This window comes from Lepus europaeus, chromosome 12, assembly GCF_033115175.1.
Source record: "Lepus europaeus isolate LE1 chromosome 12, mLepTim1.pri, whole genome shotgun sequence".
Classification (NCBI taxonomy): Eukaryota; Metazoa; Chordata; class Mammalia; order Lagomorpha; family Leporidae; genus Lepus; species Lepus europaeus.
In genome coordinates, this window is record NC_084838.1 from 38592933 (window position 1) to 38616576 (window position 23644).

The window sequence follows — 23644 nt, forward strand, 5'->3', positions numbered from 1 at the left end:
TCCCTTAGGTATCTCATCATAGTAAGGAAAAATGACTGATGCAGACAAAACACAAAGTAAGTTTTCCTTGTAAATCCCGAGTCACCCTTCATCCCCATATCCCTCTGTGGATGGACTGAACTTTCCCCATCAGAGGAGAGCAGAAAAAGACTAGTCATACAAGAGGATGGCAGCAACACTGAACTCAGAGCAGTTAGCCCTTCTTTTACTCCCCCGTCAGTGTGCTGTTCACTTATTTCCAATCTCTTTTGTTTCTAATGGGTTAGAAGCACCAGGTTGGCAAACCCTTCTCTTCTCTTGCCCCCCAACCAATCCCCGCCGCTCTCCAGGTATATACTAACTCCAGGGGAGAGTCAGGTCGCCACTGCAGCAGCATGAGATGGGGCAAGGACAGGTACCTAGCACCTCTTTACCCAGAACCAAGAATACTGCAGATCTGGGAAAACAGACATGAAGAGACACCAGCAGACTGTGCGCTGCTGTTAGCTGTAGCTTCATAAGAGAAAAGCATTCCACGTCATCAGCTTTTCACTTCAACGGTAGCTGGTTTGAGCGTAACGCCAGCAGTGAGAGGCACAGTAGAGTCAGAAGAGTATATTCTGGAATAGTGCTTGTGGGAGACAAAATGAACCTGTAAGCTAAGGTAGGTAGTGGAAGAAGGGGATAAGAAACACACTGAGGAAATCCATGGACATTTTTAGCTATAATGGTAGGGGTTACGTGGGGTATTTTACCAGGCAGAAAAGTTCCATTTAATTCAAATCACCCCAATCACTGGCCCTGTTCTTACTCACGGAATTCCAGAACACTAGTTTAATGCCTTCAACGCAGAGAGGACGGAGCTAGGACCCACTAAGGGTAAGTATCTGTATTCATTTGACTGTGCACATCTGCAGTTAACACAAGATGACACAGGCTGCCCTGAAGGGAAAAATGGGTTCAAAGCAATGATGGCCCCAGGCCGGCCTCACCGGTGAAGGCACGCCGGTCGTCTTCTGCGCTGTGCTCACTGAGGCAGAGGCGGGTGGAGCACACCAAACTGCCCGCAAAGCAAGAACAGACATTGCAGTCGACCTTAAAGGATGTTCCGTGACCTGAGAGAAAGAGCAAGAGAATGCTGATCTATAACCGTGTGCTGAGAAATAGAGCCCAAGTTAAAAAGCTTATTATACTGTTTACAAAGTTTTTTTTTTTTAAAGATTTATTTTATTTGTTTGAAAGACAGTTACAAGAAAAGCAGAGACAGAGAGAGAGGTCCTCCATCCGCTGGTTCACTCCCCAGATGGCTGCAACGGCCAGAGCTGTGCCGATCTGAAGCCAGGAGCCAGGCGCTTCTTCTAGGCCTCCCACGTGGGTGCAGGGGCCCAAGCACTTGGGCCATCTTCTACTGCTTTCCCAGGCCATAGCAGAGAGCTGGATCAGAAGAGGGGCAACCAGGACTAGAACCGGCGCCAATATGGGATGCCAGCCCTGCAAGGCCAGGGCTTTAACCCTCTGCGCCACAGCCCCGGCCCCAGTTTAGAAAGTTTTAAGATGGAAATGCTTGAAAGATGGCTTCTGAATGTACACACTCAGGAGTTAAATCTGTGATATTCGTATCTTCGTATCACCTCCCACCTTACTCCTCCAATCCCTAAGGTGCAGTCTCACCAGCAGGTGCCCTATTCCCTGGGAACCCCCTTCTGTCTCAAGAGCTCTTCTCCACCCCTGAATTTCACTCATCTTTCAGGACCAGACTCGATGCCATCTTTGGGTTTTGCATCTGAAGCCTGGGCTGCAGCCCTGGCAAGAATGACCAGCGCCCAGAATAGCACTCGGTCTGCACCACGTAAAGCAGGATCTCATCCTGCATCCCAGGGTCAGCCCCGCAGGCACTAGAGTGCTCTTTGATATAAAATAGGCATTTAGTTAGTGGATGTTTACAGAGGGAGTGAATTTGTTCTCAGATATTTTCTGTGACACAAGATACTTACCTTCACATTTTAGCCAAGTAGAATGTGGACTAAGAAACAAGTATGTGACTTGTTCTAGGGTGGAAATTTATAAGCTCACTTTAGCCAAGAGCACTTTTGTTTCAAATAACGTCTCACACAGAAGAGAAAACCAAAAAACACATAAAAGCTGACCTACCATAGTTGCTGGGGTGGGAGATGGGAGTAGGGATGTTCCTGCAGAGTGAGCAGTGGGGAGGGGCACATCCTGACAGTGACATTTTATCATAATTTTTGAAGTCCTATATTAACATAAACAGTTGTTAGAGCTATTCAGCAAAAGATGGTAAAGGAAGCAATGGGAAAGCAAGACTCTAAGTTTTAGGGAAGGCAACCAGCGGGCATACCCCTAACCAAACAGTACAGTTTCTGTCCTTGCCTGCCCCCCTGATGTAAGACTGTTTCTCTCCTGGTGAAGTGGGGGTGGGGTGGAAGTGTGGTAGAGGAAGGGTTAGGGAGGAGGGTGCCTATGTCCCTGGCTGTGCCCAGCTTTGCAGTCAAGTAGGCCTGGGGCTGAACCCTGCACTGGTTACTTATTATCTGGGTGGCCTCTTTGAGCATCAGCTTCCTCATCTATGCAACTGGGGATAATAATACCTCTGTGAAAGAGAGCTTGGAGGATTAAATGAGATAAGGTAGGCAAGATTTAGCCTTGTGCTTAGCACAGGATAGAAAGTTAACAAGCCTTAGCCATTAGCCTCCTTTCTGAGGGGCTTCTAAGAAGGTGCCTGAGAAGTCCTACTGTTCTGTGAGAATCTGATGGTAGACCTTACTCTTTGGTGAGAACCCATTCAATGTTCTTCCTACAAAGTTAAGATAACCAATCTCATTTGAAAAACAAAACTAGAACAAAAACAAACAAAACAAATAAACAACAACAACAACAAAAACAGGGGCAAGTATTTGGCCTAGCAATCAAGATTCCAGTTAAGATGCCTGTGGGAGTTGGCACTGTGGTGCACTGGGTTAGGATATGGCTTGCAATGCTGGCATCAGAGTGCCTGTTCGAGTCCTGTCTATTCCACTTCCAATTCAGTTCCCTGTTAATGCTCCTGAGAACACAGTGGATGACGGCCCAAGTATGTGGGTCCCTGCCCACCACGTGGGAGATCAGGTTCCTGGCTTCTCCGGGCCTAGCCCTGGACACTGTAGCCGTTTGGGAAGTGAATGAGCGGATGGAAGATTCTCTCTCTTCTTCTTTCTTTGTCACTCTGCCTTTCAAAGACAGAAATTTTAAAAAAATATTAAAAACCAAAATGATGCCTGCCTCACACAGTGGAGTGTCTGGGTTTGATACTGGCTGCAGCTCTTGATGTCAGCTTCCCGCTAATGTGTACCCTGACAGGCAGCGGTGGCGGCTCCAGTAATTGAGTTTCTGTGACCCATGTGGGAGACCTAGATTGAGTTTGTAGCCACCAGCTTCAGCCTCAGCCAAGGGGCCACTGCAGGCATCTGGAATGTGAACCAGTGGATGGGAGCTGTCTCTCTCTCTCTCGCTGCCTCTCAGATAAATAAATAAATATATATATTTTTTAAAAAAGTAAAACAGAAACATTTGAAAAAACATAAAAACAAAAATCACAAATATAGTTTAAGACTTACTTTTTCTTTTTCCTCCAACAATGCAAGACTTCTGGAGGTCTATACAGTGCATTTCCATACAGTTTTCCAAGAGTCCACTTTGCCCACACGAACAGATTTTATAACAACCAACTTCCCCTGCAGACGATGGCACCTGGATTAGGGTCCCTTGACGGACGATGAAATCAGAAGCTTCTCCCAGTTTGCAGCCTGCATAAACAAAAATTAGCTGAGAGAGACGGCACTGTTCTAGGATGCTGCTTTATGATCTCAGATACACTTGATGAAAGACTTGTAGGTATTGTGTAGCTAGTAAATATTATGGAATAGGATTTGCACCAAATTAAAAAATTGTTTTGGTTCACTGGCCATAAATACATCCTCTCAAATGAGAATTTCATGTTCTGAGGGAGAGTGCCGATTAAGGACCTGTACCCCCAAACTAGTGACAGTTCAGTGCAAAAATCCTATTAAGATATGTGCCTTTAAAGTTCTTTTTAAAATAAATTCATTTATTTTTATTTTATTTGAAAGACAGACAGATCTTCCACCTACTGGTTCACTCTCCAGATTCCCCTAATGGTCAAGGCCAGGTCAAAGTCAGGAGCCTGGAACCCATTCTTTTGTGGGTGGCAGGGACCCAAATACTTTAGCCATCATCTGCTGCCTTCCCAGAGTGTGCATTACTAGGAAGCTGGATCAGAAGTGGAGCCAGGATTTGAACCAAGGCACTCTGAAAGAGGATGTGGATATCCCAAATGTCAACTTAACTGAGATGCAAAATGCCTTGCCTTGTAGCTTATAATTTATTTGGGCAATCAAAGATATTTTAAAATCACAGATATTTTTTAATCTATGATTTTTAAATCATGGATAGGTTTTTTTAAAAGATTTATTTATTTATTTGAAAGAGTAACACAGAAAGAGATTGGTTCACTCTCCAATTGGCAGCAACAGCCGGAGCTGAGCCAATCCAAAGCCAGGAGCCAGGAGCTTCTTCTGGGTCTCCCACATGGGTGCAGGGGCCCAAGGGCCTGGGCCATCTTCTGCTGCCCTCCCAGGCCATAGCAGAGAGCTGGATTGGAAGTGGAGCAGCCGAGACTTGAACCTGGTGCCCATGTGGGATGCTGGCAGTGCGGGTGGTGGCTTTACCTGCTACTCCACAGTGCTGGCCCCAGATAGCTTCTAAATGGAGTGCTGGAGATAGATAGTATTTTTAGAATAATCTTGGTCAGGAAAACTTTTAGTGATGGAGTATAAATATTCCATAAGCTTAAAGAAAAAGTGAATGGCTGAATGAGCTTGAAGAAAATCCATTTTCTATCTTGGACATTTCTATCTTATTACAAGATAGGCTTTCTGAGTTTTCTCAGAATTGAATTTGATATTTAAATAATATAAATATAGATGTCACAGAACTGGTGTCGGCGTAGTGGGTAAAGCTACTGCCTGCAATACCAGCATCTCATATGGCCACTGGTTCGTGTCCCGATTGCTCCACTTCTGAACCAGCACCCTGCTAATGGCCTGGGAAAAGCACTGGAAGATGGCCCAAGTATTACCCTGCCACCTATGTGGGAGACCCAGATGAAGCTCCTGGCTCCTGCCATCAGCCTGGCCCAGCACTGGCCATTGCGGCCAACTGGGGAGTGAACCAACAAATGGAAAATCTCTCTCTGTCTCTCCCTCTTTCTGTAACTCTTTCAAATAAATGAATAAATCTTTAAAAAAATAAAATACAGGTGTCAAAATTTTAATTAACTTATTTTCTTGTCCCCTCCAAATTTACCAAATTATAATATGAAGGTTAATGAACAGAAAATATGATCTTGAAATTTAAAACATTCTAACATTTCCAGTGTTAACAAGATTTATTATGACTCTAAAGCTGATATATCATCGTATTATACAAATACTATAGACATCATGCTTGTTTATTCTTGTGCTTCTTCTTTAAAGATACTTTAGGGGCTGGTGCTATGGCATATGAGGTAAAGCTGCATCTGCGATGCTGGCATCCATATGGGTGCTGGTTTGTGTCCTGGCTACTCTACTTCCAACCTATCTTCCTGGGAAAAACAATGGAAGACGCCCCAAGAGTTTGGATCCCTGCTGTCCACATGTGAGACCCAGATGAAGCCCCTGGCTTCTGGCTTCAGCCTAGCCCAGCCCTGGCCAATGCCACCATCTGGGAAGTGAACCAGTGAATGGAAGATCTCTTCTCCTTCTCTGTCACTCTTTCAAATAAATAAGTAAATTAAAAAAAAAAAAAGATATTTAAAGTGTTGATTCTAATACAATAAATGGCTTCTAAAGGTATTGACAGAAAGACTATCAAAATTCTATGAGATGCAAATATTTTCAGCCTTAAAATCATACGTACTTCAACATAGCATTAATATTTATGGAGATCACTGTATATCCTATTGAAAATGCCATTTCTCTCTATATTAAAGAAGGCACAAGGACGTTGTACAATACACTTTGTAAAACAAGGCAGAGAAAGTACAAAAAGCCTGTCCAAGATTCTTTTATAGTCAAGAATCTTATAGTTCATCATGAGAGCAAAATTTTGGGTTGATATTATTAGTTTACAATTTAAATGACAAGTGAAAATTACATGTCTTTTTCTGCTTACATAAATAATACATATAACTGAGAAAACCTCAAACATTACAGAAAAACATAGAAAACAGTGGCCTTACAATCTCACTCCAAAGACAAGCCCTGTAAAGAAGTGCCAGCTGCATCTGTTTGAGCTCTCCCACAGCCACACCCACCCCTTACCTTGAACACAAGAGTATGGAAAGCAGGGATCTCCAGACGGACAGCCCTTCCGGTTCACTTCACAAAGCTCATTGGCTGGGCAAGGATTTGGGTTACAGGGATGAGTTACTTCTTCTACAATGTTACCTAAAGTACTTGGCCCTGAAAAAGACCAAAACAGATCAATTTAACCAATCTAAATGAGGAAAAGAGGGGGCCAGTACTATAGTGTAGTAGGTTAAGCCTCCGCCTGCAGTGCTGGCATTGCATATGGGTACCAGTTCAAGTCCTGGCTGCTCCACTTTCAATCCAGCTCCCAACTAATGTGCCTGGGAAAGCAGTAGAGGATGGCCCAAGTGCTTGGGTCCCTGCACCCATGTGGGAGACCTGGAGGAGGCTCCTGGCTCCTGGCTTTGGATCAGCCCAGCACAGGCCATTGTGGCTGTTTGGGGAGTGAACCAGCAGATAGAAGACCTTTCTCTCTCTCTGTAACTCTGCCTCTCAAATAAATAAATAGGTAAATAAATATTTTAAAGAAAGAGAGAGAGAGAGAGAGAGAGGAAAAGAGGTCTGTAAATGATCTAAATTAATTATGGCTGCAATAAATGGAGAGCTTATAAGGATCCAACAAAGCCTGGTTATAAGAAACTACTAAAATACTCAGGTTCTCTCTCATTTGTGCATTTGAAATAAACATACACACAGTCATTCATTTGTTTATTACTGGCACCTCCAACATGCCTGGCAAAGCTCTAGGTGTTGGAGACACAGTGATGAACAAAATAGACAAGTCTCCAACATACAATTTACAAATGGTAGAGAAATAGACTATACATATATGTAAACAAAAAGAAAGATAATTATAAGTAATAAGTAGTGGTAAGAGATAGAAAGTGACATGTATATTTTGGATAGGGTGGTCAAAAAGGTGCTTATGTCTACAAGGGATAATTTAACATATTTTTAACACAAAAATGATAATTTATCACAGTAGCATGGACTCCACAATATGATTATATTTAACTTTTGGAATCATGACCAAGGAAGTCTCCCTAATAGACAATATGTGTGACATCTAAACAGAACAGAACAGCAAGCAACACTGTTTCCTGACCTCTCTCCCGTTGAAATAGCTTCCTTCCACACATGGATTTGACTTCTGTAACAGGGTCTAGGTGATCACCTTTGTTTTGCTTACTTGATTTTAGGACAGACTCAGACTTTAAGACTGATAGAGGCATAAGGGCTTCATCTATCCAGCCCGATTATTTTTTTAAGGAAGTTGAGGCAAAAAGAAGCGATCTACTCAAAGTTGCATAGAACTAATGTACAGTCCAATGCTCTCTTTTTTGTCCTGTTGGTCACAAAGATTAAGCATGACAGTTTGTTGATCTTGAGAAAATGTGGCAGCTACTAGCAGCTACAAATCCACATCCACTTTCTTTCCCCACTTACTAATAGATCCCCAAGTCTACTTAGGATGGCAGTGGCCCCACAGTTAGAAAGATAATCCTTATAATGTGCACTGGCCAATGAGACGAGGCAGAAATTGTTTGCTCCCCCTGCTTCCTTTTTATTTTTTCACTTTTCCTTCTTCTTTAAAAAAATTTTTTTTTGTTTGTTTGAATGGCAGAGTTAGAGAGAGAGAGAGATAGAGATGGATGGATCTTCCTCTTCTTCTTCTTCTTTTTTTTTTTTTTTTGGACAGGCAGAATTAGTGAGAGAGAGAGAGACAGAGAGAAAGGTCTTCCTTTCCATTGGTTCACCCCCCAAATGGTCGCCACGGCCGGCGCGCTGCACCGATCTGAAGCCAGGAGCCAGGTGCCTCCTCCTGGTCTCCCATGCGGGTGCAGGGCCCCAGCACTTGGGCCATCCTCCACTGCCTTCCTAGGCCACAGCAGAGAGCTGGACTGGAAGAGGAGCAACAGGGACTGAATCTGGCGCCCCAACCGGGACTAGAACCCGGGGTGCTGGTGCCACAGGCGGAGGATTAGCCAAGTGAGCCACGGTGCCGGCCTAGGTCTTCCATCCTCTGGTTCACTTCCCAGATGGCTGCAATGGTCAGGGCTGGGCCAGGTCAAAGCCAGGAGCCAGGAGCTTCATCCAGATCTCCTAAATGGATGGCAGGGGCCCAAACACTTGGGCCATCTTCTGCTGCTTTTCCCAGGCCATTAGCAAGGTGCTGGATCAGAAGTGTAGCAGCCAGGACACAAAACAGAGCCCATATAGGATGCTGGCATTGCAGGAAGTGGCTTTATCCGCTACACCACAATGCTGGCCTCCTCCTCCTTCCTTTTTACCATCTCGAACTCCTATAGCTATGTTGTGATGATACAGTACATAAAGTAACCCTGAGGACGGAAGCCTGGTGCTAAGGATGTGAGTGGAGAAAGATAAGAGGAACATTCCTGATGATGGAGACACCACAGCAGCCCTGGACTATTAGTTTCTAGGTTTTCTTTTACTTATATCTGTTATTCTGTTATTTGCAGTCAACTGAGTCCCTAGCTACACAGGAAAACATTGCCTTCCAGCAAGTTTGGAACACCAATGCCCCCTGGCGGCAGTCTACACACTTCCCTTGGAGTCCTGTTTGTTATCCCCTGGTTTCCACAACACAGTCACCCCACTGCCAAGAAGCTCAGCCCCAAGATCCCTCAATGACATAACAGCTTCCTCCTGTAGCTCTTGGCAGTACTTTTTGGCAGACAGAAGTAGAAGTAGTGATTATGAGCTCCATTTTCATGTACTAACCCAGACTATCATTCTCTACTCCATATTGGGGCTATGTCAGCCAATGCCTGGCTCAGGTCCACACCCATCTGATGACAGAAAGGTGAATTCTCCCCAGGGGAAAGACGCTTTCTGGTCATATCACGCAAGGAAACAGCAAGACATCTGAGAATGCTGGTCCCTGATTCACTGCTTAGAAATCCTGACAAGACTTCATGCCTCCTCAGACTGAAAAAATAATCACTCCTACTTCCATAGTTTAAGATGACATGTCTTTCCTGGGCCAAAAAGGCCACACAGATATGAGTCTGTGATCTCAACAGATAAATGCCCTTCCAAAACAAACAAAAAGGCAGAGAAGAAGGAAGAGTATTTGAAATCTAAAAAACAAATAAGGGGCCGGCACTGTGGCGTAGCGGGTAAACCACTGGCTGCAGTGCAGACACATGGGCCCCAGTTCGAGTCCCGGCTGCCCCACTTCTGACTGGGAAAGCAGTGGAAGATGGCCCAAGTCCTTGGGCCCCTGCACCTGTGGGGGAGACCTGGAAGAAGCTCCAGGCTCCTGGCTTTGGATTGGCTGAACTCCGGCCGTTGAGGCCATTTGGGGAGTGAACCAGCGGATGGAAGATCTCTCTCCGCCCTTGCCTCTACGTAACTCTGCCTTTAAATAAATAAACAAACAAACAAATAAATCTTTTTAAAAACCAAATAAACAAACGACAAAAAGTACTTACTGAGGTATGTGTCCAAAGGTATGCAGTTCTCTAGGTCATCTGTGGGTGACAGCAGCTCACAAATGCTTTCAGCTGTGTGGTCTTCAGGAAATCTGTTCTGGTCCCCACACTTTTTGAGAATCTCCACACAATCTGATCTTGAGAAGAAAACATGCACACAAATTCAGGGCTCAAAGGACTTCCTCATGGTGTTTAATCAGTACCACTTCTCTTCCTGAGGCTTCCCAGGAAGTGAGTTTTCACAGCTGCATGTTCCTCCGTTGGTTAGGTGTAAAACAGGAGTCTTGGTGGAGCTGAGGCTGAATAGCAAATGGGAAGAATTCCTAACTCTCTTATCTGAGATCAAAGGCCTTGCTCAAATTTTAGACTTGCCACCTGAACAAGGCCTGTTGAAGGCAGGGGAATTAGTTGGTCCTGGGGCCTTGCTGTTTTACAAAGACAAGTCATCAAGTCTCACAGCTTCCTGCCTAAAACCAGGGGGCTGTGTTATGGAACACTGGATCTGTACACATGGTGTAGTTTAATTCAGGACACACTTACGTACACGACCAGTGCTTTTTACCCATGGATAGAGGTAGAATTCTAAGTAACTGGCGTCTTTCACACAGCAGTGGACCTACTCACAGCCTTGTCTAATTTTAACAAAGAACTGCTTTATTATAAATGGACTCCAGAGGAATGGGGAACTTGTTATTTCGCCCATTTGTGTCTACTTTTCCCTGTTGTAATTTGTAACATTTACTCATGATCCCCATGTATTTTGTAAATAATAAGAATAGTGTTTGTTAAATTTGCAAAAAAAATTTAGACATACTGACTGTATCAATGTGGCTTTTCACTATCTTTGAAAGGAAACTAAGCTAGCTAGTCTGATCTGCTCTTTGCAAAATCATATATCCTTACTTTCTTGACTTTATGCTTGCTTGCTTCCTTTCTCCTCCCCTTCCTCCTGTTCTCTTTCTAAACAGCTTTTATCAACATTGACCTGTAACAACTGGAAAAGTCCACTAGTTTAAAGCTCCTTAGTCTTAAGTGAGATTTTTGTCTTCTTCTGTAAGTTTTCTGTCCTAAGAGTCCACAAATTTGTCACTCATTGTCACTTGCTTGTCACCCAGTAGTTATAGCTCATTATCTCCCCTAGTGAGGTCATATCAGAGAACAGATCTGGATTCTGTTTAAGGTTAAACTAACCTGAAATGAGTCATTAGGTACCTAGGAGTCACATACTAGCATTTAGGGGCAAATATTAACTTGGTTTTGAAAAAGTGTCTGGAAAAACAGATGTTTGAAGAGTAGCTGATCCAGACTACTACATAGTTAAAATCTTTTGGTTTCACCCACCATAGCAGCTCTCCATTTTCCTTGCTCCTAGATTTCCCAAGCAAACTATTTAAAAATGGTTATGAGGAACAAGCCATAATGGCTATATTCACTAATTCCCCTAGTCGTCAAATATTTATGGTGAGATTATGCTAATTCTTAAAAAGAGGAAAGAAGGAAAATGGCACAAAGGCACAAAGAAGAATGAGCTTATGGAGAACAGAGTCTAACTGTGTGAGGCAAGCACACACATGAAAATATAAAAATAGAATTGTGCTTTGAAAACATAAATGTTTCTTATGCTTCATAAGAAAAATAAAAATAAAAGAAATTGTGGTAAGGACAGCTGGAGAAATCTGGGAAGATCCCGTAGGAATGTCTGGTATTTGAGAGAGGCCACGGACAGGCAGCAGACACGTGGAGATGGGGGTGGGGCAGTATTTCAAGCAGAGGAGGGAAAAGTGGGAAAGCGTTTGTCAGGTGAAGTTTGTAATGTGGGGATGATGGGCAAAAGTAACTGGTGGGAGAGAAAATCCTAAAGAGAGGCTTGGCCACGGAGGGCCTGGACCCAAACTGGAATCATGGAAAAAGAAACTTACTTGCAGATAATGCTTCCCCGGGATTTACTATGACAAGGTTTAATCTGCAGTGAACAAGCTATTGCTTTCCACATTTCTGGCTGGCACTTCTTAATGTCGAGAACAGGTATGCTGATAAATGGCATCTTTATGCTTCCCCTCTCCCAGAGCTTCATGTCATTCATGGCGCCTTGATCTGACTGAGCATTGCAGCTCCTGAACAGCTCTGTTGGCCTGAAGGGAAAGGGCCAGAGGAAGCAAGAGGCAGTCAGCTTCTAGAGCAAATGTGTAAAATCCTCACACACAGACACACCAGGAAATTTTCATTTTCTTGAAGAGGAAAGCATATACAACTCATCAAAGGATATCAACTTTGAGTTTATGAGGATTCAAAAGACACCAGCAAAAAGACTCTGATTGTATGCTTTCTTTTTGACACAGATTTTTCTAAGATAGTTTAAAATTTCTTTTTTTTTTTTTTTTTTTGACAGGCAGAGTGGACAGTGAGAGAGAGACAGAGAGAAAGGTCTTCCTTTGCCGTTGGTTCACCCTCCAATGGCCGCTGCGGCCGGCGTGCTGCGTCCAGTGCACCGCGCAGATCCGAAGCCAGGAGCCAGGTGCTTCTCCTGGTCTCCCATGCGGGTGCAGGGACCAAGGACCTGGGCCATCCTCCACTGCACTCCCGGGCCACAGCAGAGAGCTGGCCTGGAAGAGGGGCAACCAGGACAGAATCCAGCGCCCCGACCGGAACTAGAACCCAGTGTGCTGGCGCCGCAAGGCGAAGGATTAGCCTAGTGAGCTGCGGCGCCGGCCGGTAGTTTAAAATTTCAAAATGTGTTGGGCAGGACTATCGTACCCAGACAATCCCATCTGCTTCACTTCACACAATAAATGAGTCCAGGTTTTAAAAACTGAGGTATAATTTATAAATATCTCCATCAATATTCACATTAAAAATTAAAACATTTATTTTAAAGTAGCTATCAATTTATTTAAAGTTGTAACAAGCTCATTACATGGTAATGTATTATGACAAACACAATGTATTTGTAAGACAAAACTTAGTGAGAATACATTTATTTCACAGTTTTGTGAATCTTTTTTAACACCTGGTTTAACAGAAGACATCTCTGCTTCTGCATTCAATTCAATTTGGTAAATTCAGTCTTATGAGAATGAAAGTGAATAAGGAAAATGTCATCTTAGTACTTTTTTTATGAAAATAGTTTTGCTCTCATGGGCCCCCTGCTGGGTTCTGGAGATACTATCTCACCAGTAATGTATGAAAATTCCAGTTGCTTTACATGCTTGTTAGTCTTTTTAGCTGTAGCCATTCTATTAGCGTGTAGAAGTATTAATTGGTTTTAACTCGTATTTCACTGATGATTAATGCTAATGAGCATCTTTTCATGTAATTATTGGCCATTCAGATAGATTCTTCAGTGAAATGTCTTTGTAGCCTTTTTTAAAAAGTAGTGCTTTTAAAATTATTGAGTTGTAAAAGTTCTTTATATATTTTAGATGCAAGTCCTTCATCAGATATGTGTATTACAAACATGTTTTGCTACTTTGTGGTGTACCTTTTCAGTTTCCTAATGATTTTTTTTAAAAGATTTATTTATCTGTTTGAAAGTTGGCGGGGGGGAGAGAGAGAGCTCTTCCACCTGTTGGTTCACTCCTCAGATGGCTGCCACCATCAGGACTCAGTCAGGCCAAAGCCAGGAGCCAGGAGCTTCATCTGGGTCTCCCATGTGGGTGCAGGGGCCCAAGCACTTAGGCCATCTTCTGCTGCTTTTCCCAGGCCATTAGCAGAGAGCTGGATGGGAAGTGGAAAAGTTGGGACACAAACTGGCACCCATATGGCATGCCAGCGTCACAGGCGGTGGTTTACCAGCTATGCCACAATGCTGACCCCAATCTTTCATCTTTTTGATAACAGACACTTTAACTGATGTGAAGGGATATCTCACTGTCGCTTTCATCTGCATTTTCCTGGTGAATAGTGACTTGGAGCCTTTTAAAATATATCTATTAGTGGGGCTGGTGCTGTGGTATAGCTGGTTAAAGCCCAGACTTTAACCATATGGATGGCAGTTTGAGTCCTGGCTGCTCCACTTCCGATTCAACTCTCTGCTATGGCCTGGGAAAGCAGTAGAAGATGGCCCAAGTCCTTGGGCCCCTGCACCCCAGTAGGAGACCTAGAAGAAGCTCCTGGCTTCGGATGGGTGCAGCTCCAGCCATTGCAGTCTCTGGGGGAGTGAATGAATGGATGGAAGACCTTTTTCTTTCTCTCTACTTCTCTTTGTAACTCTTTCAAATAAATAAAATCTTTAAAAATTATATATATCTATTAGTTAAATGGCCACTTTGAAGCCTTCTTTGGTGAAGGGTCTTTCAAAGTTTTTTACTCACTTTTTTATTGGGTTGTGTGACTTTTTATTACGAGGTATAGGAGTTATTTACATGTTCTGGACACAAGTTTTTTGTCTAGTGTTTGTGTAGAATATATATGTTTGTATGGCTCACTAAGTACTTTCTCTCAGTCTTGGCTTGCCCTTTCAGATTTTAAATGATTTTTTTTTTTAATGTATTTGACAGGTAGAGTTATAGACAGTGAGAGAGAGAAAGACAGAAAGGTCTTCCTTTCGTTGGTTCACTCCCCAAATGGCTGCTACGGCTGGCACTGTGCTGATCCAAACCCAGGATCCAGGTGCTTCCTCCTGGTCTCCCTCCCAGGTGCAGAGGCCCAAGCACTTGGGTCATCCTCCACTGCCCTCCCAGGTCACAGCAGAGAGTTGGACTGAAAGAGGAGCAGCCGGGACTAGAACCGGTGCCCATATGGGATGCCAGTGCTGCAGGCAGAGGATTAACCAAGTGAGCCACAGCACCGGCCCCTAAATGATATTTTTTGATAAAAAAAATCTTGTACTTTTGAAGTCTAATTCATTAATATTTTCCTTTTATAACAACAAATTTTTGGCCTAGCTACAAAATCTTCACATACACCAAAGTTGTGAAGATATTCTATATTTTCTTCTAGAAATTTTACTTTTAGCTTCTATGTTTAGTCCTATGATCCACCTTGATGTAAATTTTGTGTATGGCGGGAGACAGAAGTTGAGGTTCTTACTTTTTTCCCCAGATATTCAACCACTCCAACTTTAGTTGTAAGAGAAGACACTTCCTTTTGCAAGGAATTGCCTTGCTGCTTTTGTTGAAAATCATTTTCTTTTAAGTGGGGGATCTATGCTTGCCTCTCTACTTTGTACTGTAGAGCATACTTGTCCAAATTTATTCCAAGATTATATTGTTAGGGCCGGTGCTATGGCACAGCAGGTTAAAGCTCTGGCCTGAAGTGCTGGCATCCCACATGGGCGCTGGTTCTAGTCCTGGCTGCTCCTCTTCTGATCCAGCTCTTTGCTGTGGCCTGGGAAAGAAAATGGCCCAAGTCCTTGAGCCTCTGCACCCACGTGGGAGATGGGGAAGAAGCTCTTGGCTCCTGCCTTTGGATTGGTGCAGCTCCAGCCTTTGTGGCCATCTGGGGAGTGAACCAGTGGATGGAAGACCTCTCTGTCTACCTCTTTCTGTAACTCTTTCAAATAAATATATCTTTAAAAAAAGATTATATTGTTTTGTTGCTTTATAATAAGTCTTGAAATATGTACTAAAAATGTGTTCTACTTTTACAATATTGTTTTAGCTATTTTAAATCTTTTGTATTTTCATGTGAATTTTAGAATTAGCTTTGCAATTTATATTTTAACTTGTACTAAATCTAGAAAATGATTTTGGGAGAATGAATATCTTAACAATAGGGTCTTTTTTTTAAAAAAAAAGATTATTTATTTATTTGAAAGGTAGAGAGGGAGAGAGTAAGAGAGGGAGAGGGAGAGAGAGAGAGAGAGAGAGAGAGAGAGAGAGAGAGGTCTTCCATCCATTGATTCACTCCCCAAATGATGGAAAAGGCCAGAGCTGGGCCAATCCAAAGCCAGGAGCCAAAAGCTTCATCCAGGTCTCCCACATGGGTGCAGAGGCACAAGCATTTGTGCCATCTTCCACTACTTTCCCAGTAGAGCAGAGAGCTGGATAGGAAGTGGAGCAGCTGGGACTCAAACTGGTGCTACAAGTGGAGGCTTGACCTGCTATGCCACAGTGCCAGCCCCAGCAATAGGGTCTTTCAAGCTACAAATCTGCTATCTTTTCATTTGTTTGTAGTCTAACTTCTTGCCAGTTTTCTGGTTTTTGCTGTACAGTTCTCAAATATTATCTGTCACATTTATCTCTAAGTATTTCATTGTTTTTGATGTAAGTTTTGTAAATCAGCATTGTTTTAAAATTTTATGTTTCAATTGTCTTGTTAATATACAGAAATATAATTGGCTTTTGTATATTAACTTTGTATCCTATGACTGTTAAATTCATTTATAGTTTTTTTTTTTTTTTTTTGACAGGTAGAGTGGATAGGGAGAGAGAGAGAAAGGTCTTCCTTTGCCGTTGGTTCACCCTCCAATGGCTGCCACGGCTGGCGCGCTGCCGCACTGATCTGAAGGCAGGAGCCAGGTACTTCTCCTGGTCTCCCATGCGGGTGCAGGGCCCAAGCACTTGGGCCATCCTCCACTGCACTCCCGGGCCATAGCAGAGAGCTGGCCTGGAAGAGGGGCAACCGGGACAGAATCCGGCGCCCCAACCGGAACTAGAACCCAGTGTGCCGGCGCCGCTAGGCGGAGGATTAACCTATTGAGCCGTGGCGCCGGCAACATTTATAGTTCTTTTCTTTCCAATTTTTATACCTTTTTGCCTTTTCTTTAGTTTTACTGCCTTATCACACACATAGAAACTCTATTCCAATGTTAACCGGAAATGGTAAAAATGGTCATTTTGCCCTGTTCATCTTGGGACAGCTTGCAGGGATGACAGACGTATTCATAGATGCTCTTTATTAGAATGTGGACTTTTCCTTCTATTCTTGTTTGCTGAGAACTCAAAAGTTATGAATTATCAAATGCATTTTATATGAATTTTATAAGAGATGTTTATAAGTTTTCTCCTTTATTCTGCTCATCTGGTGAATTGCACTGATTGACTTTTGAATAGGGAACCAACTTTGCATTAATTAGTTATAACATATTATTCTTTTTACATATTACTGAATTGAATATGCTAATTTTTTACTGAAGATTTTGGAATCTCTGATAGTTACCTTTTTTCCAGGTCAGGTTTTGATATCAAGGTAGTTCTGGCTTCATAAGTGAAGTTGAGATACAGTCTCTTTCCTCTGTTTCCTGAAAGATTTTGTGTAATATTTGTTTAATTATTTCCTTATGTGTTTGGTAAGCTTTACCAATAAAGTCATCTGGGCCTGAGGTTTTTTTCCTCTGCGACATTTACAATTATAAATTCAATTTCTTTAATAGATATAGGACTAATCCTACTTTCTATTTGTTTCTGTGTTTATATTGTTTTTTAAGAAATGCATCCATTTCATCTAAGTTATAGGATTTATTGGTATAAAGTTATTCTTAGTATTCTTTATCATCCATTTAATGTCATTACATTATATAGTGGTATCCTCGTTGATCCTGATATTATTGGTAATATGTATGTACTTTTGTATATACACATATTTTTTAAAGATTTATTTTATTTATTTGAAAGTTACAGACAGAGGTAGAGACAGAGAAAAAAAAGAGAGGTCTTCCATCTGCTGGTTCACTCCCTCAAATGGCTGCAATGTCTGGAGCTGAGCCAATTTGAAGCCAGGAGCTTCTTCTGGTTCTCCCATGTGGATGCAGGGGCCCAAGGACTTGGGCCATCCTCTGCTGCTTTCCTAGGAGCATTAGCAGGGAGCTGGATTGGAAGTGGAGCAGCCGGGACTCAAATCAGCGCCCATATGGGATGCTGGCACTGCAGGTCAGGGCTTTAACCTGCTGTGCCACAGCACCGGCCCCTATTTTTGTATATATTGATCTGTCTTCTAAACAGTCTTGACAGGAATTTATCATTTCTTACAATCTTTACAAATAATGAACTCTTGCCCTTGTGAATTTTCTCTAATGCTTCCTTCATATTTAATTGATTTCTATTCTTCATTATTTACTTCTTACTCCACATTTAATTTGCTTTTTCTAATTTCTTAAGGTATGGGTTTATTAGAATAGTGATTTAAAATCCTTCCTCTTTACAAATATACATATTTAAAACTAAAATTATCCATCTAAGGAATAATTAGCTACCTACTATTTTTAAAAATATTTATTTATCTATTTGAAAGGCAGAGTGGCAGAGAGAGAGAGAAAGATCTCCTATCTGCTGGTTTACTTCCCAAAGGCCCACAACTGCTGGATTTGGACCAGACTGAAGTCAGGAGCCAGGAACTCCATCTGGATATCCTGCATGGGTGGCAGGGACTCAAGTCTTGAGCCATCATTGCTGCCTCTCAGGTGAATTAGAAGGAAGCTGGACTGGAAGTGGAGTAGCTGGTAGTTGAACCAGGCTTATATATGACATAGTGTCCTAAGCAGTGGCTTAACCTGCTGGGCCACAACACCCACTCCCCCTCTAATTTTTGATAAATGCAAATTGTGTTTTCATTAATATGCAGTTGGAAGTATGTTCTAATTTCCTTTGTGATTTCTTCTTTGACTTATATATTATTTAGGAGCATTGTATTTACCAAATATTTGGGAGCATTTCTACTTATTAAAATTTTACCGAATTCTAACAATTCAGTTGTGTTGATAGAATATACTTTTTAGGATTTCAATATTTTGAGTTGCTGAGACTTGTTATTTGACTGAATATATGCTGTTAAAATCTTTATGCTCTTACTATATTCTTTTAATTTTTATTTTATTTTATTTTTTTTACAGGCAGAGTGAACAGTGAGAGAGAGAGAAAGGTCTTCCTTTTGCCATTGGTTCACCCTCCAATGGCCGCCGCGGCCGATGTGCTGCGGCCAGTGCACTGCGCTGATCCGAAGCCAGGAGCCAGGTGCTTCTCCTGGTCTTCCATGGGGTGCAGGGCCCAAGCACTTGGGCCATCCTCCACTGCACTCCCGGGCCATAGCAGAGAGCTGGCCTGGGAGAGGGGCAACTGGGACAGAATCTGGTGCCCCGACTGGGACTAGAACCCGGTGTGCTGGCGCCACAAGGTGGAGGATTAGCCTATTCAGCCACGGCGCCAGCCCACTATATTCTTTCTATTTTTCTACTACTGAGACAGGCGTGTTAAAAATCTTCAAATATGAGTAGGTATTTTGCCTCTTTCTTTAGTTATGCTCATTTTTGTTTTTATGTATTTTGAGACTTTGACATTAGGTACATGTATATAGAGGTTTATTATATCTTCATGATAAATTAGCCCTTTATCATTATGAGATGATATTCCTTAGTAATATGAGAGGCCTTCAAAAAGTTCACAGAAAACATAGATTATGAAAAACTATGTGTGGATTTCAAATTTTTTTTTGCATTGAAATAAACTAATTTCATTTCCCATGAATTTTTGGAACTACTGTAATACTTTTTTTTTCTGACAATCTCTGCCTTTCAATTGATGTTTTTAGTTTATTTATTTTTAAAGACTTATTTATTTATTTGAAAGGCAGAATTACAGAAAGGCAGAGAGAGAGAAAGAGAGAGATCTTCCACCAGATGGTTCACTCCCCAAATGGCCGTTAACAGCAGGAGCTGAGCTGATCCGAAGCCAGGAGCCAGGAGCCAGGAGCCAGGAGCTTCTTCCCACCATGGTGCAGGGGCCCAAGCACTTGGGCCATCCTCCACCACTTTTCCAAGGAGGATCAGCAGAAGTGGAGCAACCAGGACTTGAACTGGCGCTCATATGGGATGCCAGCATCACAGGCTGTGGCTTAACTTGCTGCACCACAACACTGGTTCCAATTTGTCTCCTCTTTTCTGATTTATTTTGATGGATCAAATATTATTTCAGTGTTCTATTCCATATATTCTATTAGCTTCTTAGCTCTTTGTATTATGTTTTAAAGTATTGGTTGTTCTGTGCATATGTATCCAAACTTATTGCAGTTCTCCTTGAATTAATATTTCACCATTTCACAAATAATGTAAGCAATTTACATTTTCCTAGTGGCTGGCACAGTCGCACGGTGGGTTAACCCCCTGGCCTGAAGCGCCAGCATCCCACATGGGCGCTGGTTCAAGACCAGGCTGCAGTACTTCCAATCCAGCTCTCTCCTGTGGCCTGGGAAAGCAGTAGAAGATGGCCCAAGTCCTTGAGCCCCTGCACCCATGTGGGAGACCCCAAGGAGGCTCCTGGCTTCGGATTGGCACAGCTACAGCCGTTGCAGCCAACTGGGTAGTGAATCATCGGATAGAGGACCTCTCTCTCTCTCTGCCTCTTCTCTCTGTGTAACTCTGACTTTCAAATAAATAAATAAAATCAAAATAAATAAATCTTTAAAATAATTGTAATCCTTCTTGCTACTGTTGCGATATATCTTACTTCTACTTGTTAGAAGTACATCCCAATACATGGCTATTATTTTTGATTTTGTTACTTTTGAAAAATAAAGGAACTTTTTTCCATGTTTATTTATATTTACAATTTTTAGTGGTGTTTATCCTTTCCTATGGATCTGAGTTTTTAATCTGTTATTTTCCTTAAGACTGAAGAATACCTTGTAGTGAGAGCTTATACAAGAAACAATCTGAGCTTTTCCTTTTTTGAAAACCATTTTTTTTTTTTAATTTGACAGGTAGAGTTTTAGACAGCGAGAGAGAGACAGAAAGGTTTTCCTTCCGTTGGTTCACTCCCCTAATGGCTGCTACGGCTGGCGCTGCGCCGATCCAAAGCCAGGAGCCGGGTGCTTCCTCCTAGTCTCCCACGTGGGTGCAGGGGCCCAAGCACTTGGGCCATCCTCCACTGCCTTCCTGGGCCACAGCAGAGAGCTGGACTGGAAGAGGAGCAACTGGGACTAGTATCCGGCACCCCAACCGGGATTAGAACCCGGGGTGCTGGCACCACAGGCGGAGGATTAGCCAAGGGAGCCATGGCGCCGGCCGAGAACCAGATATTTTTAAGATCTAGAAACACCTTTATTTCACATAGGTTTTGAAGAATATTTTTACTGAATTTAAGATTCTTGTTTGATAGGTATTTTTTTCTGACTCCATTTTATAGGGATTCCATTTTATAGTCATTGATCCTCCATTGTTTCTAGAAGACAGTTGTCATTTTTACTGTTATTCTAATAGGTGTAACATTGTCTTTTCTACCTCTCTGATTTTTTTAAGAACATTTTTAATTTATGTACTTTGACTTTATTTGAAAGGCAGAGAAACAGAGATCTTCCATCCACTAATTCACTTCCCATATACCCACAACAGCTTTGGAGGAGCTCAGATCTCAAACCAGGTCTCCCTTGCGGGCAGTAGGGATCCAAGTACTCAATCCATCATTCGCTGCCTCCCAGAGAATGCATCCGCAGGAAGCTGGAATCAGGAACAGATATGGGACCCATACCTAGGCACCAATATGGGATATGGGCATCCCAACTGGCATCTACCTGCTGCAACAAATGCCCGCCTCACTTTGGCTAATTTTAATATTCCTTTTTATCTTTGGTTTTTAGCAGTCTGATTATAGTGTGCTAGGTGTGGGTTTTCTTTGCATTTATCTGACAGGGGTTTACTAAGCATACCCAAGAAGTCGGGTAATGTATTTCAATAAGTTTGGAAAACTTTAGTCAATTTTTAAAAAAAAATTTATTTATTTATTTGAGAGGCAGAGTTACAGAGAGAGAGAGAGAGGTCTTCCAGCTGCTGGTTCACTCCCCAAATGGCTGCAATGGCCAGAGCTGGGCTGATCCGAAGCCAGGAGCTAGGAGCTTCCTCCAGGTCTCCCACATGAGTGCAGGGCCCCAAACACTTGGGCCATCTACCACTGCTTTTTCAGGCCATAGCAGAGAGCTGGACAGGAAGTGGAGCAGCCAGGACTCGAATTGGAGCTCATATGGGATGCTGGCACTGCAGGTAGCAGTGTTACCCACTATGCCACAGTGCTGGTCCTCAATAAAGTTTTTATTTCAGATACTTTCAGTTCTTACATTTTCTTTTTTTTTTTTAAGAGATTCTGTGTCCCAGGCTTATATATATATATATATATATATATATATATATATATATATATAATATATATTTTTAAATTTATTTGACAGATAGAGTTAGACAGTGAGAGAGACAGAGAGAATGGTCTTTCTTCCGTTGGTTCACCCCCCAAATGGCTGCTATGGCCGGAGCTACGTCGATTCGAAGCCAGGAGCCAGGTGCTTCCTCCTGGTCTCCCATGTGGGTGCAGGGGCCCAAGCACTTGGGCCATCCTCCACTGCCTTCCCCGGGCCACAGCAGAGAGCTGCACTGGAAGAGGAGCAACCAGGACTAGAACCCAGTGGCCATATGGGATGCCAGCACTGCAGGCAGAGAATTAACCAAGTGAGCCATGGCACTGGCCCCACATTTCCATTTTTTTTTTTTTCTTTTCTTTCTCTCTCTCTCTCTCTCTTTTTTTTTTTTTTGACAGGCAGAGTTAGATAGGGAGAGAGAGAGAGAGACAGAGAGAAAGGTCTTCCTCCCTTTGGTTCACCCCCCCCAGATGGCCACTAAGGCTGGCGCGCTGCGCCGATCTGAAGCCAGGAGCCAGGTGCTTCCTCCTTGTCTCCCATGCGGGTGCAGGGACCCAAGTACTTGGGCCATCCTCCACTGCCTTCCCCGGGCCACAGCAGAGAGCTGGACTGGAAGAGGAGCAATTGGGACTAGAACCTGGCGCCTCATCCGGAATTAGAACCTGGGGTACTGGCGCCGCAGGTGGAGGATTAGCCTAGTGAGCCACGGCGCTGGCCTCCATCTTTTTTTAAAGAGTTCCATTTCTCACCTTAAACTCTCCAAGTCTTCAAGTATATCCATCTTTAACCCTACCTGGTTTCAGTCTTACCCTTAGTCCTCAGGTGTGATCCCTACTCCCAAGGCATGGCCCCTGTGGAGTTTCACTGAGAAGCTCAACATGTTTACTAGCCCACCTAACATGGCATGATTTGAATTTCAAACTGCCCAGTGAAAGGTAACTGCTACAATCTATGTTCGTCTTACTTTAGCTTTCCAGCTATTACTTCCCCCTGGGATGCTTGTAGTCTTATCTGGTACAAGTGCAATTTAGGAGTTAGGTAAGGGCCAGCGCTGCGGCTCAATAGGCTAATCCTCCTCCTTGCGGTGCCAGCATACCGGGTTCTAGTCCTGGTCGGGGCACGGATTCTGTCCTGGTTGCCCCTCTTCCAGTCCAGCTCTCTGCTATGGCCCGGGAGTGCAGTGGAGGATGGCCCAAGTGCTTGGGCCCTGCACTCCATGGGAGACCAGGAGAAGCACCTGGCTCCTGCTTTCGGATCAGCATGGTGCGCCGGCTGCAGTGGCCATTGGAGGGTGAACCAACGGCAAAAAGGAAGACCTTTCTCTCTGTCTCTCTCTCTCACTGTCCACTCTGCCTTTAAAAAAAAAAAAAAAGGAGTTAGGTAAGGATTAAAGGTGAGTTTGCCTATGGATTTTGGGACATTTCCTTTTGTGTTTCCTTCCTTTGTGGAATGCTCCCCTCCAATGTCCAGGCTCTCTAGCAGCCCTGAACTCTGATCTCTAATTCCTGAGCCCAAGACTGCTGCTTTCTGCTTCAGTTCTTTTCCCCATGAAAAGACTTGTCTGTGAGCCTGTCCATGACAGAAAAGTGAATAAATGCGGCTCTTACTCAGTGTAGTTTCTGTCTTTCGAGCAATATAGCGCTTCTGCTTTTGCTTGCTCTTCAATGCCTTGAATAACAACTGTTCTTTTATATTTTGTGCAGAGTTTGTAGTTGGTGTTTTCAGGGGTGTTATTCTATACAAGCTTGTCCACCTCCACCAGAAACCAGATCCATGTGCTCAAGG

At 43.0% G+C, this 23644-nt stretch overlaps 1 protein-coding gene across 3 annotated transcripts in view; it reads right to left on the reverse strand.

Moving 5' to 3' along the window:
- RECK (reversion inducing cysteine rich protein with kazal motifs) overlaps positions 1-23644 on the reverse strand; it is a 79824-nt gene that overhangs the window by 12089 nt on the left and 44091 nt on the right. For all 3 annotated transcript variants that reach the window (XM_062207951.1, XM_062207953.1, XM_062207954.1), the window contains 5 exons: positions 11725-11937; positions 9806-9942; positions 6360-6500; positions 3594-3782; positions 972-1094 (listed from right to left, as the gene is read on the reverse strand). In XM_062207951.1, coding sequence (XP_062063935.1) covers positions 972-1094; positions 3594-3782; positions 6360-6500; positions 9806-9942; positions 11725-11937 — 803 coding nt within the window. The remainder of the gene's footprint in view (positions 1-971; positions 1095-3593; positions 3783-6359; positions 6501-9805; positions 9943-11724; positions 11938-23644) is intronic.